Below are 14,765 nucleotides of genomic sequence, written 5' to 3'. Positions count from 1 at the left end.
GAGGCTGAGCCAATCGGAATCGGGAGGCGGGGCCGGGATGGGGGGCGTGAGCGACGTACAGAGAGCGCGCTTGACCCCGCCTCGAGCGGCTGCAGCGCCCCCTGGCGGCGGGGCGGGGAACTGCGCCTCGATGGGGGGCGGGGGGGTGTGAGATAGAGCGGGCCCCGCCCCCTTCCACCCACAAGCCCCGCCCCCGTCGCCATGGTAACCACGGGCTGATCTCGGCGGGAAACTCGCGGTTCCGACCCGCGCGGTGAGCGGGACCGGGGGGAGGGAGGGGGGACACACCGGGAACCGGGCGGCACGTGGCGCTGGGTGGGACCCCCCGCGGTCGGGCCGGGTCGGTTGGGGTCGCCGTGTGCTCATCCCGACGTGCACCGACCCGTGACCCGCCCCCGTTCAGCCCCATGTCCGTCCCGGAGCGCGAGGTGCTGCTGTCGGTGCAGCGGGCGCTGCCCGAGGAGCAGTTCGAGACGTTCAAGTATTTCCTGGAGGAGCAGCTGCCGTTGTACCGGCTGCGCGCGGCCACGCGGCCCGAGCTGTGCGCGATGCTGCTGCAGCACTTCCCGGGCCGGGCGCTGCACGTGGCCGCCGATGTGCTGCGCAAACTGCCCCGCCACGACCTGATCCAGCGCTACCGGCTGCCCGGAGCCGGACACGAGCAGGTGCGTGGCGCTGCGGGGTCACGGCGGGTGGCGCTGCGGGGCCGGCGGTCGCCAGCGAGTTGCTGCCGGTGACGCTCCGTGGCACGTTACCGGTGCAGTCCCGCACGTTACCGGTGCTGTCCCGCATGTTACCGGCACTGTCCCGCATGTTACCGGTGCTGTCCCGCATGTTACCGGTGCTGTCCCGAATGTTACCGGTGCTGTCCCGCACGTTACCGGTGCTGTCCCGCATGTTACCGGCGCTGTCCCGCACGTTACCGGTGCTGTCCCGCATGTTACCGGTGCTGTCCCGAATGTTACCGGTGCTGTCCCGCATGTTACCGGTGCTGTCCCGAATGTTACCGGTGCTGTCCCACACGTTACCGGTGCTGTCCCGCACGTTACCGGTGCTGTCCTGCATGTTACCGGTGTTGTCCTGCATGTTACCGGCGCTGTCCCACATGTTACCGGTGCTGTCTCGCATGTTACCGGCGCTGTCCCGCACGTTACCGGTGCTGTCCCGCACGTTACCGGTGCTGTCCTGCATGTTACTGGTGTTGTCCTGCACGTTACCGGCGCTGTCCCACACGTTACCGGTGCTGTCCCGCACGTTACCGGTGCTGTCCCGCATGTTACCGGTGCTGTCCCGCACGTTACCAGTGCTGTCCCGCATGTTACTGGTGTTGTCCTGCATGTTACCGGTGTTGTCCTGCATGTTACCGGTGCTGTCTCGCATGTTACCGGTGCTGTCCCGCACGTTACCGGTGCTGTCCCGCACGTTACCGGTGCTGTCCCGCATGTTACTGGTGTTGTCCTGCACGTTACCGGTGCTGTCCTGCACGTTACTGGTGCTGTCCCGCATGTTACCGGTGCTGTCCTGCACGTCACCGGCGCTGTCCTGCATGTTACCGGTGCTGTCCCGCACGTTACCGGTATTGTCCTACACGTTACCGGTGTTGTCCTGCATGTTACTGGTGTTGTCCTGCACGTTACCGGTGCTGTCCTGCACGTTACCGGTGCTGTCCCGCATGCTACCGGCGCTGTCCCACACGTTACCGGTGCTGTCCCACATGTTACCAGTGCTGTCCTGCACGTTACCGGTGCTGTCCCACATGTTACCGGTGCTGTCCCGCATGTTACCGGTGCTGTCCCGCACGTTACCGGTGTTGTCCTACACGTTACCGGTGCTGTCCTGCATGTTACCGGTGTTGTCCTGCATGTTACCTGCGCTGTCCCACATGTTACCAGTGTTGTCCTGCATGTTACCTGCGCTGTCCCGCACGTTACCGGTGCTGTCCCGCATGTTACCGGTGTTGTCCTACACGTTACCGGTGTTGTCCCGCATGTTACCGGCGCTGTCCCGCATGTTACCGGTGCTGTCCCGCATGTTACCGGTGTTGTCCTACACGTTACCGGCACTGTCCTGCATGTTACCAGTGTTGTCCCGCATGTTACCGGTGCTGTCCCGCATGTTACCGGTGTTGTCCTACACGTTACCGGCACTGTCCTGCATGTTACCGGTGTTGTCCTGCACCTTACCAGTGCTGTCCCGCACGTTACCGCTGCTGTCCCACACGTTACTGCTGCTGTCCCGCAGGTTACCGGTGCTGGTGCTCAGGATGCTGGTGTCCCTCAGCACGTCGTCGTTGACCCTCCAGAATCTGCCGCGGACCCGCCCGGATGCGGTGAGGGCGCTTTGGGACGCGCTGAGCTTTAGGGTCGGGTCGGGACACTCGCTCGGAGCCGCGTCTCCCCGCTGACGTCCCCCCGTGTCCCCAGGTGGCGGCCGGCTGCTGTCGGAGCGGGACCTGCTGCGGGTGGCGCAGCTGCTGGGCCACGAGTGGCAGGAGGTGGGAGTGCTGTGCCTGGGGCTGCCGCGCTGCCGCCTGGAGCAGATCCGAGAGAACAACCCGCACCGCACCGCGCTCTGCAGCTTCGAGATGCTGCGGGACTGGAGGCGGAGGGAGGGGGCTGCGGCCACGGCCCCGCGGCTGAGAGACTGTCTGCAACACGCACAGCTCGACCCCGAGGTGTTCGATCTGCTGCAACAAATGTAGGACGGGACTGTGAGGGAGTTGGGATGGGATGGGAATAGGAATGGGATGGGATGGGGGGAGCGGGGATGGGATGGGAGTAGGAATGGGATGGGATGGGATGGGATGCCATGGCATGGCATGGCATGGCATGGCATGGCATGGCATGGGAATAGGAATGGGATGGGGGGGTAAGACCAGATTGGGATGGGGATAGCGGTGGGAATAGGAACAGGATGGGATTGTGGTGGGGTCGGGGTGGGAATGTGCTGGTTAAACAGCCTGTTTTTTTGGGGGTTGTTTTATGTTAAAAAAAAACAAACAGCAACAACGCAGTAAAGTTGTATTTGTTCCACCCACTGGGGTGTTTCTGGAGCTGCAGGGTGTGGAAGGGTTCCTGGTGGGTGGGGTCACCTAGTGATGCCCAGGGCTGCAGAGGGTCCGGTGGGATATGGAGGGATTCTGGGATCCTGAGGGGCTCCTAGTGGGGTTCTGAGGAGCACGGAGGGGGTCTGGAGGAGTGAGAGGGCCTCTAAGGGTCCCATGGGAGTCTGTGCAGTGGGTGATGGCTGGAGCGCAGCCATGGGGCTCTGCACGTCCCCTCTGTGTGCAGGGCTGGGACACTATGGGGCTGCAGATCACCCCCAGAGGGCCTGCAAGGACCCTCAGTCTTCCATTTCAGGTCCCACAGGTCCCCCATTCCCACTATTCACCACATTTAGGGCTGCGGGGACCCCCACACAATGGGGTACAGCGCTGCACACCCAGCACTGACGTTCCTGGTGCTTTGGGCAGTAATGAGCAACGTCTGCACTGCCATGAGGTCACCCCCCCCGCAACAAACACTCTGGGGGGGGGGGGGCACACGTGTGACCCCAGGCAGCAGGGGGGCACCCACCCTGTACATGGGCACTCATTGAGGGCCTGGGGGCTGCAATGCCCCATTGTGGTGCTGAACGTGGATGGCATGAAAACATGGTGCCAAACAGCAAATGTCAAATGCCACCTTATTCCCTCCCCCTCAGAAAAGGTGGGGGATCTACGGAAACACTTTATTTCCTTTACAGAGCATAAATAGCTGCAGAGGTATGCACTGCTCCCACTGTGCCATACTTCCCCACCACCACCAGCACCACCCTCACAGCTCAGGGCTCTCGGGGGGTCCCTGGGGGGGCGGCAGCCGCAGCTCTGGGTCATGGCGGCCAACAGTGAAGAGGCGGCCAACAGCGAGCAGCGCCAGCAGCATCAGCGCAGCACACAGAGCGAAGATGCTGCGTGTACCGCTGCGATGGTCACTGCCGTGCAGCAGCAGCAGCCCCAGGCAGGCCAGCAGGTTGAGCGGCACTCGGAACCAGTGCAGCACGCCGGCACGCTCCTTCTCAGGGATCACTTTGCGTCGCAGGAAACCCATGGAGGGGAAGTAGAGCCCGCAGGCCAGCTCCAGCAGCAGAAAGGCCAGGAAGGACTCGGACGGTCTCTCCTGCCCGGGCACGGTTGAAAACGTGAGCATGAAGAGCGAGAGGAAGGCCAGCAGCACGGCCAGCGCCAGCAGGTGCACGGGCTGCAGGCGGTACCGCGCCGATACGGCCACGCGCTGCAGCGCCGAGCCCAGCATGCTGGCTGCCATGAAGCTGGAGAAGACGATGCCCAGCGGCGGCCCGTGCGGGTCCAGCACTGGTGTCCAGAGGAAGATGAAGATGTAGACGACGCTCTCGAACAGCGCCTGCACGGTGCCCAGCAGCAGCACGCGCCCATCGGCCAGCAGGCAGCGCAGCCCGTCCCCGCACGTCTTGGCCAGCGCGCGCGGCGGCCCGTGGTTCTCCTCCCAGTCCTTCAGTGCCAGCACGGCCGCCATCGCCAGCAGCGGGATGGCCGCCACGAACGGAGCCACCGGGCCCATCCCCAGCCACTCAGCCAGGGCCGTGGCCACCACGCCAGCCCCCACGGCCAGCGCATTGTTCCAGAACGCCACCCGCGCGAAGGTGCCGGCCAGCCACTCAGCGGGGAAGTCGTGCCGCTCCATGTGCTCATGCACGTACCATGCCTCATAGGCGGAGAAGAGCAGCGCGGTGGCCAGCCCGCCCAGCACGCGGCCGGCAGCCAGCACCAGGTAGTCCCGGGACAGCTTGGTGAGGCAGCAGGCAGCGCAGCTCAGCGAGAACAGCACGCAGGACGCGCGTCGGCCCAGGCGATCCACCAGCGAGACGGCGGGGGGGCCCAGCAGCACGGCTGAGGCGAAGCCGCAGACATAGAGGATGGCGATCTGCCCCTCCACGAAGTGGTAGTGGTGGTACAGCTTGTACAGGTAGGGGCCCTGCAGCCAGTCGGCCGCCAGCGCGGGCAGGTAGGCGCGCAGGAAGCGCTGCTGGAAGCGGGCGAAGGCCGGGTTGGTGGCGGGGCTGGACGTGCGGCGGGAGAACAGCTCCAGGCCCAGCGCGGCCGCCAGCAGCACGGCCAGGGATGTGTAGGCAGCGAGCAGCATGGCGTGGGGCCGGGCATCACGGGGCTGTGGGACACGGGCGGGGGGTCAGCAGACAGAGGGAGCAGGGCCGGGGAGATGGAGGGCAGGGCGGCCCTGTGGGTTCCACAGCCCACAGAGACCCCACGTTGCCCTTGTCATCCCTGCAGCTTGCCCCACACATCCCCCTCCCCACACACACCCAGCCCTGACTCCCACCACAGCCCCAACCATCCCCTGCACTGATCCCCAACACTGCAGCCCTACACGTTGCCCTCGTTGACCCCACATACCAGCCACCAGCTCAGCCCTACGTGTCCCCTGTGCAGGTTCCCAACCTGGTCCCTACATTTACCCCTCAACCCCCAGCTCAGCCCTACACGCCTCACACACTGACCCAGCCCGGCCCCACTCTCAGCCCCACGTATCCCTAGAACCTCTCTCCTATTCCTGCCCCACAGAGGGGCCGCTCCCACAGCGCTGCTCCCACCCATCCGGCCCCTCCTGGCCCCACAGACGCTCCTCACCCCTCAGTGCCATATACAGCCCCACAGAGCGCCCAAAACCCAAAGCACATCAAAGAGACCCTAAAAGAGACACCCCCCCTCCCCGCCCGCACACACAGCATCTCCCCGCACCCCCACAGAGACACCCCCCCAAACCCTCATAGCGCCTCACAGAGCCCCATATATCGCCCCATATACCGCCCCATATATCGCCCCATATACCGCCCCATATACCGCCCAACAGCCCCCCCAGCCCCACCTGCTCCTCAATGGGGGAAGCGGCGGCGCGCCCCGCCGCCTCCGCACACCCACTTCCGCACGCCCACTTCCGCTTCCGCCCATCGCCGCCATGGGCGCCGCCATCTTGGCGCACGTCACGTGAAGGGGCCTTGCCCGGCGCCGTGCAATTGCCCCGGTCCTCGTGCAAATACCCCAGCCCGGGGCAAATACCTCGTGCATCTGCCCCGGCCCTCGTACAAATGCGCATCCTGAACCAAACGCCCCGGTTCTCGTTCAAATCCCCCCCCTCCGCCCCGTGCTTCGGTTTCCCTCACTCACCTGCCCACGGGGTGGGGTTGGGGGGGGGCGTCACTTGATGCTGGGCCGGGGGCGGCGGGGCGGGGGGGGGCACTGGGGGCAGAACCCCGAGGGGGAACAGCACCGGGACGGACGGGGGGGGGGGGCACAGGGAGAACGGCAGCGGGGGGGGGGACAACAGGGAGGGGGGCAGCAGCCGCAGGGGGGGCAGCACGGGAGGGGACAGGGGAGGGGGGCGCAGCAGGGGGGGGGGCAGCAGGAAGAGGGGCAGTAAGGGGCGGCACAATATGGGGTGTGACAGAAGGGGGGGGAACAACAGGGAGGGGGACCCGAGGGGGGGCAGCAGGGGTGGGGGCAGCAGGGGAGGGGACCCGGGGGGGGGCAGCAGGAGGAGGGGCAATAGGGGGCAGCGCAATATGGGGTGTGACAGAAGGGGGGGGAACAACAGGGAGGTGGACCCGAGGGGAGGCAGCAAGGGAGGGGGCAACAGGGGGGGAGGCAATATGGGGGGTGGCAGCAGGGGGGGACCTCTGGGGGAGCGCACAGGGGACAGGGGGGGTTGTGCAGCCGCTGTCCATGCCACGCCAGCCCCATGGTGCTGCCTCCCACCCCCCCCCGCGTGCCCCGCCGGTATTTATGTATTTATAGCCCAAAGCCGGCTCAGTGGGGGGGGCTCAGTATTGGGGGGGGGGGGGGTGATAGCAGCGCGGGGGGGTTCACGTGGGTGTGCCCACGCGTGCACGCGGCCGGGCAGGGAGGCTGCTGTCCCCACCCCCTTCATCCCATCCTCCACCCCATCGTCCTCGTGTGACCCCTCCACGCGGGGCGCCCCTGGGAGGGGGAGCGGGACGTGGGGAGAATAAAGTGTGGAGTGATGGAGACGGGGGGATACGGGGGGATATGGGGGGATACGGGGGGATATGGAGGATATGGGGGGATATGAAGGATATGGGGGGATATGAAGGGCCGTGGGGACTTCAGGTATAATTGGAGACACGGAAGACGGGGACATGGAGAGACACGGGGACACCACGGGGGATATGGGGACAGAAGGAACATTGAGGACATGGGGCAGAGACATGAGGGAAGGGGACACAGGGGCCATAGGGGTGGGTGGGCACGGGGGGGGGGTGAAACACTGGACGCGGGGCAGCCCCGCACAACCGCGTCCGTGCCAATGCGGGCACACGTGTGCAAGCAGAGCACCAGCCCCGTGCAGGCGTGAGCACACACGTGTGTGAGGCACGCATGGGGCGCCCCTCCCTGCACACCCCCCCCCCCTTCCCCAGGCGGGGGGTGAGGGGGGAATGCGATCATGGAAAAAAATTGGGGTGGAAACGCCTGAGCTCAATGGGGGCTTTGTTCTGCGCTGCAGCAGCGGGGCCCCAGCACAGCCCCCCCCCATCCCGCCACACCCCGGGGCTGGGGGTGTGCACAGGCGTGCCACGCTGTGCAAAACCGTGTGACGGCCGCGATGGAGGCGTGCACTGCAACGCTGCACGGAGCTGTGCAAAGCAACGCCGTGCAACGCCGTGCAACGCAGTGCAAACCGCGGACTGCAGGACGCCGCGTCCAGCCTGGAGCTGTGAGACCGCACGGCAAGGTGTGAGTGCCGTGCAACGCCGTGCAGCATCATGTAACATCACGCAGTGACACGGGAAGCCGTGCGGTGCACCGGGACACGCGGGGGACGCGCACCGAGGGCAGCGGGCAGCAGGAGGACACGAGTGGGACTCAGCGCTGTGCACCGCATCCGTGCCCTCCTCCGTGCCCGCGTGTCCCCACGTCACAGCGCGTCTGATGGTCCTTTCCCGTGTCCTCCCCTTGTGTCCCCGTGTCACACCGCGCATCCCTACAGCCGTGTCACACCGTGTCCGTGATGTCCCCACGCCCCCCGTGCCGGCGTCCCCGCGTGTCCCCAAACCTTCGTTCCACGCTGTGCCCCCCTGTCCGTGTCCCCCCACGTTCCCTCCTCTCCGTGTCCCACATTGTGTCCCCGCAATCCGCGTCCCCCCGTGGCCACGTCGCTGCCACCCGCGTCCCTTTCCCCTCGTCCCCGTGTCCCTGCTTATCCCCGCGTCTCCCCGTCCCCACGTCCACGTCCCTGAGTCCCTCTGTCGTCGTCCCGATGTCCCCATAGCCTCACGTCCCCCCGTCCCCATCTCCATCTCCATCCCCATCCCATCCCCATCCCACCCCAACGTCCCCCCGTTCCCATCCCCATCCCCATCCCCATCCCCATTCTATCCCAATCCCAATCCCAATCTCCGTCCCCGACCCCATCCCATCCCCATCCCCGTCCCCATCCCCGTCCCCGTCCCCGTCCCCGACCCGACGCCCCCCGCTCCCCGTCCCATCGTGTCCCGCTCCGTCCGTCCCCGCCCCCCTCTTCCTCCCGCCCCCTCCCCGTCCCCACCCCCCCGTCCCCGTATCCCCACCCCGGGGCGGTTCTCTCCGCGGCTCCGCCGTGGCGGGGCCGTGCCCGGTTGGGGCCGCAGCCGCCGCGGGCCCGTCCCGCGCCGCGTGGCTCCGGTGGTTCCGCGGGACGATGTTCGACTGCGTGGAGGCGCTGCCGGTCCCGCGGCGGCTGCACGACGTGACCAACCGCGGGGCCTGCGCGCCGCGCAAAGCGGGCTGCGCGCCGGGCTGCGCGCCGCGCTACGGGCCGCGCTGCGGGGCTCTGCCGTGCGCCTGGACCGGAACCGCCACGCACGGTGCGAACCGGGAACGGGACGGGACGGGACGGGACGGGGCGGGGAGGGGGGCAGAGCGGGGAGCGGAGCGGCGGAGATGGATGGGGCCGGGTCGGGACCCGACGGGAGGGACGGGGCGGAGGGAGCTGCGATGGAGGGGGGCGGCCGCGGGGTTCGGGGCTGAGCCGAACCGGGTCGGGGTTGAGCCGGGTCGGGGCTTTGAGCCGCGGGTTCGAGACCCGGGCGGTGCGGGTCGCGCAGATTTGGGGGGTCTGAGCGCCGTGGGTTCGGGCAGCGGTTATAGAGGGGGGGTGTGGGGGACGGGTCCGACCCGTGGGGGTCGTAGCGGGAGCCGTCCTGTCCCGTCCCGTCCCGTCGCGTTGGTGCGGGGCCGCCCGGGCCCGCGGGGCCGCCCGGGGCCGTGATTCAGAGCTGGGGCGGGGCGGGGTGAGTCAGTGCGGGGGGAGAGTGTGAGAGCGTGAGTGTGTGAGAGCCTGAGTGTGTGAGAGCCTGAGTGTGTGAGAACGGGAGTGTGAGTGTGTGAGAATGGGAGTGTGAGTGAGGGACAGATGTGAGTGTGAGCGGCGCTGTGTGCCCGTCAGTGTGTGTGTGTGAGTGTGAGAGTTGTGTGTGTGTGTGTAACACTGCGCAGTGTGTGAGTGTGAGCTGCGGGTGTGCCAGGGGTGAGTGTGTGTGAAGTGTGAGCGCTGTGAGGGGTGACCTGAGTGTGAGTAGTTGTGTGTCCACAACGGGGCTGTGTGTGCAATGAGTGTGAGCTGCTGCTCAGTGTGTGTGTTGTGTGCATGAGACTCGTGTCACATGTGTGTGTGTGTGAGGGGCTGTGTGTCACCGTGAGGGTGACAGTGATGGGGTGTGAGTGAGGCTGTGACACTGAGTGTGTGTGTGTGTGTGTGTGTGACCGGGTCTGACGTGACGTGGGGGGGGTGTGGAAACCGGTTGTGTGTGTGTGTGATGTGGGAGGGTGTGGAAATGTGGGGTGTGCGAGTGGGGGTGTGTGGGGCGGGGTGGGGGGGTGTGGGCTGTGAGCACACCCATATGGGACACACACCCGTCCATTGGGATGGGGGTGCAGGGGGTGCAGAGCCCCTTTTGGGGCCTGCTGTTGGGGAGGGGGCCCCATTGCCACCCTGCAGGCTGTGCTGGTGATGGGGGGGATCCCGGTGGTCCCGTATGACATTGAGCCCTGTATGGTGTTAACTCCTATGGGGCTGCCCCCCACCTCGCCTGCACCTGAAGTGGGGGGAGAGGGGAGAGACGATGTGGGGACTGCCTGGAATAAAGGGGGGAAACTGAGGCACGAAGAGCCCAGCGCTCTGTGCCACCTCTGTACGCTGTCCGAGATGGGGAGGATGCCCATAGAGAGCCCCCCCCTCTTGAAGCAGAACCCCATGGAGTGTAAGACCTGTACAGAAGTAGGAGACCTTGGAAATGCCCCCCCAGGAGTCAGGATTCCCCCGCCAAGAAACAGAACCGCCCCCCCCCCCCCCCCGGAATCAGACGCCCCTCCCTCCAGCCCCCCCCCCCCCCCCCCCCAGTGGTGCCCCTCCTCGGAATCCCCCCCCCAATGCAGGACCCCCCTGGAGGCACCCCCCGCCCCCGGCCTTGCGGCCCCCCCGTGGGCACAGCGCCTGCGCGGGGGTGCAGCAGGGTGTGGTGCGTGCCTGCGGCTGCGGCTGGGTTTCGGGATGGGGGGGTGGGGGGGGGTGGCTGTTTGTTGTCGGGCAACATGGCAGGGTGGGGGCGGGGGCAGGAGGTTCCCCCCCCCCCCCATGGACTTGAATTGTGCCCCCCAAAAGTGAAGGTCTGGGGGGGGGGGCGGCGCACAGCAGGAATGTGGGGGGGGCCAAGACCGAAGCCAGGCTGAGCTGTGTCTGCTTCGGCAGTTCCGGCCCTTCCTTTTCTTAATGCGCACACTCAGCATTACACACACACACACACACACACACACACACACACACGTGCTGAAAAACACACGCACACAACTCCCCCCCCCAAAGCACTTCCTGCCCAGGACTCAGATGGCTGCGGGGGGCACAGGGGGGTCTCTGGACCCCCAGGTCTGTCCGTGGTTGGCACTGTAGGGTTGGCACTGCTGCATCCCTCAGTGTGTCCCATCCCCCCTGACTTCCTGACCTGCTGCGCCGTGGGGCTGGGGGGGGCTCTCTGGGGTGGGGGTGCTGTATGGGGAGGGGCATCACGTTGTGCCCCCCCCCAGGTGCTGAGACGCAGAGCAGCAGCTCGGAGGAGATGGTGCCCAATTCTCCGTCGCCGCCACCACCACCGCGTGTCTACAAACCCTGCTTCGTCTGCAGCGACAAGTCCTCGGGGTACCACTATGGTGTCAGCTCCTGCGAGGGCTGCAAGGTGGGCACTGCAGGGGGGCATGGCCTTATCCCATGTACCTGCTGCCATGTACCTGCTCCCATGCACCTCCTTCCCACCCCCTCATCACATCACCCTGTTTCTCTGCCCCCCCTGGTCGCAGGGTTTCTTCCGCCGCAGCATCCAGAAGAACATGGTGTACACGTGTCACCGCGACAAGAACTGCCAGATCAACAAGGTGACGCGCAACCGCTGCCAGTTCTGCCGCCTGCAGAAGTGCTTCGACGTCGGCATGTCCAAGGAAGGTGTGTGTGTGTTGGGGGGCTCTGCCTCTGCCCTTACGATGCCACTTACAATGGGGGGCTGCAGCCTCATCCATGTGCCCTCTGTGCTGTCCCCTGCCACCCTCAGCACCTCCAGGCTGTGCCCAGCTGTGAGCATTGGATGGGGAGCTTTGGGATGGCTGTCCCCACTCTATTTGGGTGTCCCCAATCTCAGACACTTTGGGGCCGTCCAGGTGTCCCCACACTCCCTGGGGATGGGGCAGCGTGTGCTCAACCCCTCGTTGTGGTTGGAGGGCAGCGCGGGGCCACCCCCTGTGTGTCTCCCCATCACACTGTGCTATATGTGGATATCCTGCTGCTGCCGTATCCTGTCCCTGCGCCCCGGGGGGGAGGAAGCACCGCCTGGGGAAGGGATGGGAGCAGGGGGCACTACTGGAGCACCCCCAGCATGGAGCTGTGACTTGGGGGTGGCAGCAGCACCGACATGGGGAGCCCTATGGGAGGGATGCTGAGGGGTCCCACTGGATGCTGCTGCCCCACGGTGTCCCCCCCCACAGCCGTGCGCAATGACCGCAATAAGAAGAAGAAGGAGGTAAAGGAGGAGGCAGCTGATGGCCCCGAGCTGAGCCCGGCACTGGAGGAGCTGATCCAGAAGGTCAGCAGGGCGCACCAGGAGACATTCCCATCTCTATGTCAGCTGGGCAAATACACCATGGTGAGTGCAGGGGGGAACCGGGGGGGCTGTGGGGCACGCTGTGAGGCTGTGGGGCACGCTGTGAGGCTGTGGGTCACACTGTGAGGCTGTGGGTCTCACTGTGGGGCTGTGGGTCACGCTGTGGGTCTGACAGTCCACCCCCACCCCCCACCCCGCAGAGCTCGAGCGCTCAGCACCGCGTGCAGTTGGACCCGGGGCTGTGGGACAAGTTCAGTGAATTGGCCACCAAATGCATCATCAAGATCGTGGAGTTCGCCAAGCGCCTGCCCGGCTTCACCGCGCTCAGCATCGCCGACCAGATCACGCTGCTCAAAGCCGCCTGCCTGGACATCCTGGTGCGCTGGGAGGAGATGTGGGGCGCGATGTGGGGTGCACAGAGCTCAGTGCTGAGCCCCCCCCCCGTTGTCTCCCCATAGATGCTGCGGATCTGCACGCGCTACACCCCCGAGCAGGACACCATGACCTTCTCGGACGGGCTGACACTGAACCGCACGCAGATGCACAACGCCGGCTTCGGGCCGCTCACAGACCTGGTGTTCGCCTTCGCGGGGCAGCTGCTGCCGCTGGAAATGGACGACACCGAGACGGGGCTGCTCAGCGCCATCTGCCTCATCTGCGGGGGTGGGGGCAGCGGGACGGGATTGGGGGGGTGGGAGCTGGGGGGGAGAAGGCGGGGCTATGGGGGCTGGGGGCGTTGTGGGGCTGCCGAATGTGGGGCTGGCTGTGACCCCCCCTCTGCCCCCCCCCCAGACCGGCAGGACCTGGAGGAGCCGGAGCAGGTGGAGCGGCTGCAGGAGCCGCTGCTGGAGGCGCTGCGGGTTTACGCGAGGCGGCGGCGGCCGTCGAAGCCGCACATGTTCCCCCGGATGCTGATGAAGATCACGGACCTGCGCGGCATCAGCACCAAGGGTGCGGGGGGACCTGGGGGGCGGGGGGGGCGATGGAAGGAGGGATGGGGGGGATCCTGGCAGCGGGGACCTGAGGGGGGAATCATCATAGGGCTGGGGGGTGGGGAACTTACAGGTGGCCACCCCCCCCCCCCCCCAGCCCGGGGTTCCTCACGTTGCTGCTTGTAGAGGGAGGGGGAGAGGGGGGGAAGGCTGCATGGGGGTCCTGGGTGGGGGAGGAGGTTCATTTTATGGGGAGGAATGAAAATCTTACGGGGAGAGCGTACAGGGACAGGGCGGGGATGGAGCTCGAGGGTTGGGGATGGGTTTTGGGGGGGTGATGTGAGGTGACCGGAGCCCCCGCACCCCCCAGGCGCAGAACGTGCCATCACGCTGAAGATGGAGATCCCGGGCCCGATGCCGCCGCTGATCCGGGAGATGCTGGAGAACCCCGAGATGTTCGAGGAGGAATCCCCCCCCCCGGACCCCTCCGCAGCCCCCGCTTCGCCCTAGGCCAGGGGAGGACCCCCCCCCCTCGGCTGCCTTCCAGCCCCCCCCCCCAACTCCCGCAGCGCTCTGCTTATGGGGGGGCTCCGCAGACTGATGGAGCTGCCCGGGGCGGGGGATGGTCCCCGCGATGCCGCTGATGCCTTAAGCTGGGCCCCCCCCCGTGTGCTCCCACCTCAGCTTCATGCCAAAGTGCTTCGGGAGGGGGGGGCAGCGATGGACAGAAATCGCCCCCCGCAACTGAACGCCCGCTGGGGGCACCCCCTGCCCTTATTTATTCGAGATGAGGTGGAGGGAGGGGGGGTGTATCCCGCTCAGCCCCCCCCCAGTTTGGGGCTGTTCGGGGGATGCAGGTTGGACTGCCCCCCTGCCCCCCCCCAATCGCTGTACGAGGTGGGGCCGCATTTTTATTGCTGGGTGATTTTATATAGATATAAAGTGGGGGGTCGTGGGGGGGGGGCTCCTGGGTTCTGCTTTTCTATGCTGGTGGGGTGGAGGGGGTGGCACAACTCCTCCCCGTCTCCCGTTCCTCCCACCACCCCTCTCCCCCTCGGGCACAGAACACTATAGAGACCAAAGAGGGGGGAGCATGCGATGCTCCCCCCACTACCACTCCCCCATTCGTGGGGGGGTCCTAAGCCATAGGATAACGCAATGCGGAGGGGGCCCTGTCGTCTGTCCCCCTGTCTTCCTTCCCAGGGCAACTTACAATGGGGGGCGCCGCAGTTGCCCCCGGGACCAGATTGCCCCCTCCCCCCCCCCCTCCTATCTGTTACCTACAGCCCCTCTGGGTTTGGGTGGGTGGGTCTTTTTGCCTCCCCCCCCGCCCAGTGCTGGAGCAACCCCTCCCACCCCCCCATTTTGGGGCTCGGGGGGCCAGTCTGTTACACTACACCCGGGAGTGCCCCCACGGGGCAGCACTTCCCCCTCCCCCCCCCCCCCGTTATTTATTCCTTTGCGTTTACATCTCCCCTGCCGCCTCCTCCCCCCCATTGTGCCCGAGCTGCCTCCCCCTCCGGGGGGGGGCCCCGCCGCCATGTTTACAGCCCCCCCATCCCGGGGGGGGGGGTCGGGGCTTTTCTATTTTTGCAAAATAAAGTGATGGAAACAAAGGGGGAACGCGTGGTGCTCGGGGACAGGGCAGCCCCCCCCGAATAA

General features: G+C 66.4%; 3 protein-coding genes across 5 annotated transcripts; 2 read left to right on the top strand and 1 right to left on the bottom strand.

Annotated features, from left to right (window-relative positions):
* Nucleotides 1-93: 93 nt before the first annotated feature.
* LOC107306971 (uncharacterized) lies at nt 94-3,402 on the top strand. Of its 2 annotated transcripts, XM_032441637.2 has the most exons (4): nt 94-253; nt 404-665; nt 2,242-2,329; nt 2,424-3,402. In XM_032441637.2, the coding sequence occupies exons 2-4, from the start codon at nt 408-410 to the stop codon at nt 2,699-2,701; spliced, it is 624 nt and encodes a 207-aa protein (XP_032297528.2). In that variant the 5' UTR covers nt 94-253; nt 404-407; the 3' UTR covers nt 2,702-3,402. The 2 variants fall into 2 exon arrangements, with proteins under 2 accessions (XP_032297528.2, XP_085390322.1); XM_085534196.1 differs by lacking the exon at nt 94-253 and having other exon boundaries at nt 260-665.
* Nucleotides 3,403-3,672: 270 nt separating this feature from the next.
* Nucleotides 3,673-8,748, bottom strand: SLC61A1 (solute carrier family 61 member 1). 2 transcript variants are annotated; one of them, XM_085534183.1, is made up of 2 exons: nt 8,617-8,748; nt 3,673-5,183 (listed from the first exon to the last, which is right to left on the bottom strand). In XM_085534183.1, exon 2 carries the CDS (start codon nt 5,157-5,159, stop codon nt 3,816-3,818), a length of 1,344 nt encoding a protein of 447 aa, XP_085390309.1. In that variant the 5' UTR covers nt 5,160-5,183; nt 8,617-8,748; the 3' UTR covers nt 3,673-3,815. The 2 variants fall into 2 exon arrangements, with proteins under 2 accessions (XP_085390309.1, XP_015705889.2); XM_015850403.3 differs by lacking the exon at nt 8,617-8,748 and adding an exon at nt 5,901-5,947.
* RARG (retinoic acid receptor gamma) lies at nt 8,643-14,719 on the top strand. The gene is made up of 8 exons (XM_015850402.3): nt 8,643-8,892; nt 11,108-11,256; nt 11,378-11,519; nt 12,056-12,213; nt 12,372-12,548; nt 12,630-12,834; nt 12,964-13,122; nt 13,474-14,719. Exons 1-8 carry the CDS (start codon nt 8,727-8,729, stop codon nt 13,611-13,613), a joined length of 1,296 nt encoding a protein of 431 aa, XP_015705888.2. The 5' UTR covers nt 8,643-8,726; the 3' UTR covers nt 13,614-14,719.
* Nucleotides 14,720-14,765: the final 46 nt, after the last annotated feature.

Source organism: Coturnix japonica, unplaced genomic scaffold (genome assembly GCF_054131305.1).
Source record: "Coturnix japonica strain WE unplaced genomic scaffold, WE-NBRP24 Scf078, whole genome shotgun sequence".
Classification (NCBI taxonomy): domain Eukaryota; kingdom Metazoa; phylum Chordata; class Aves; order Galliformes; family Phasianidae; genus Coturnix; species Coturnix japonica.
This window is presented reverse-complemented; position numbering and strand designations above follow the sequence as displayed.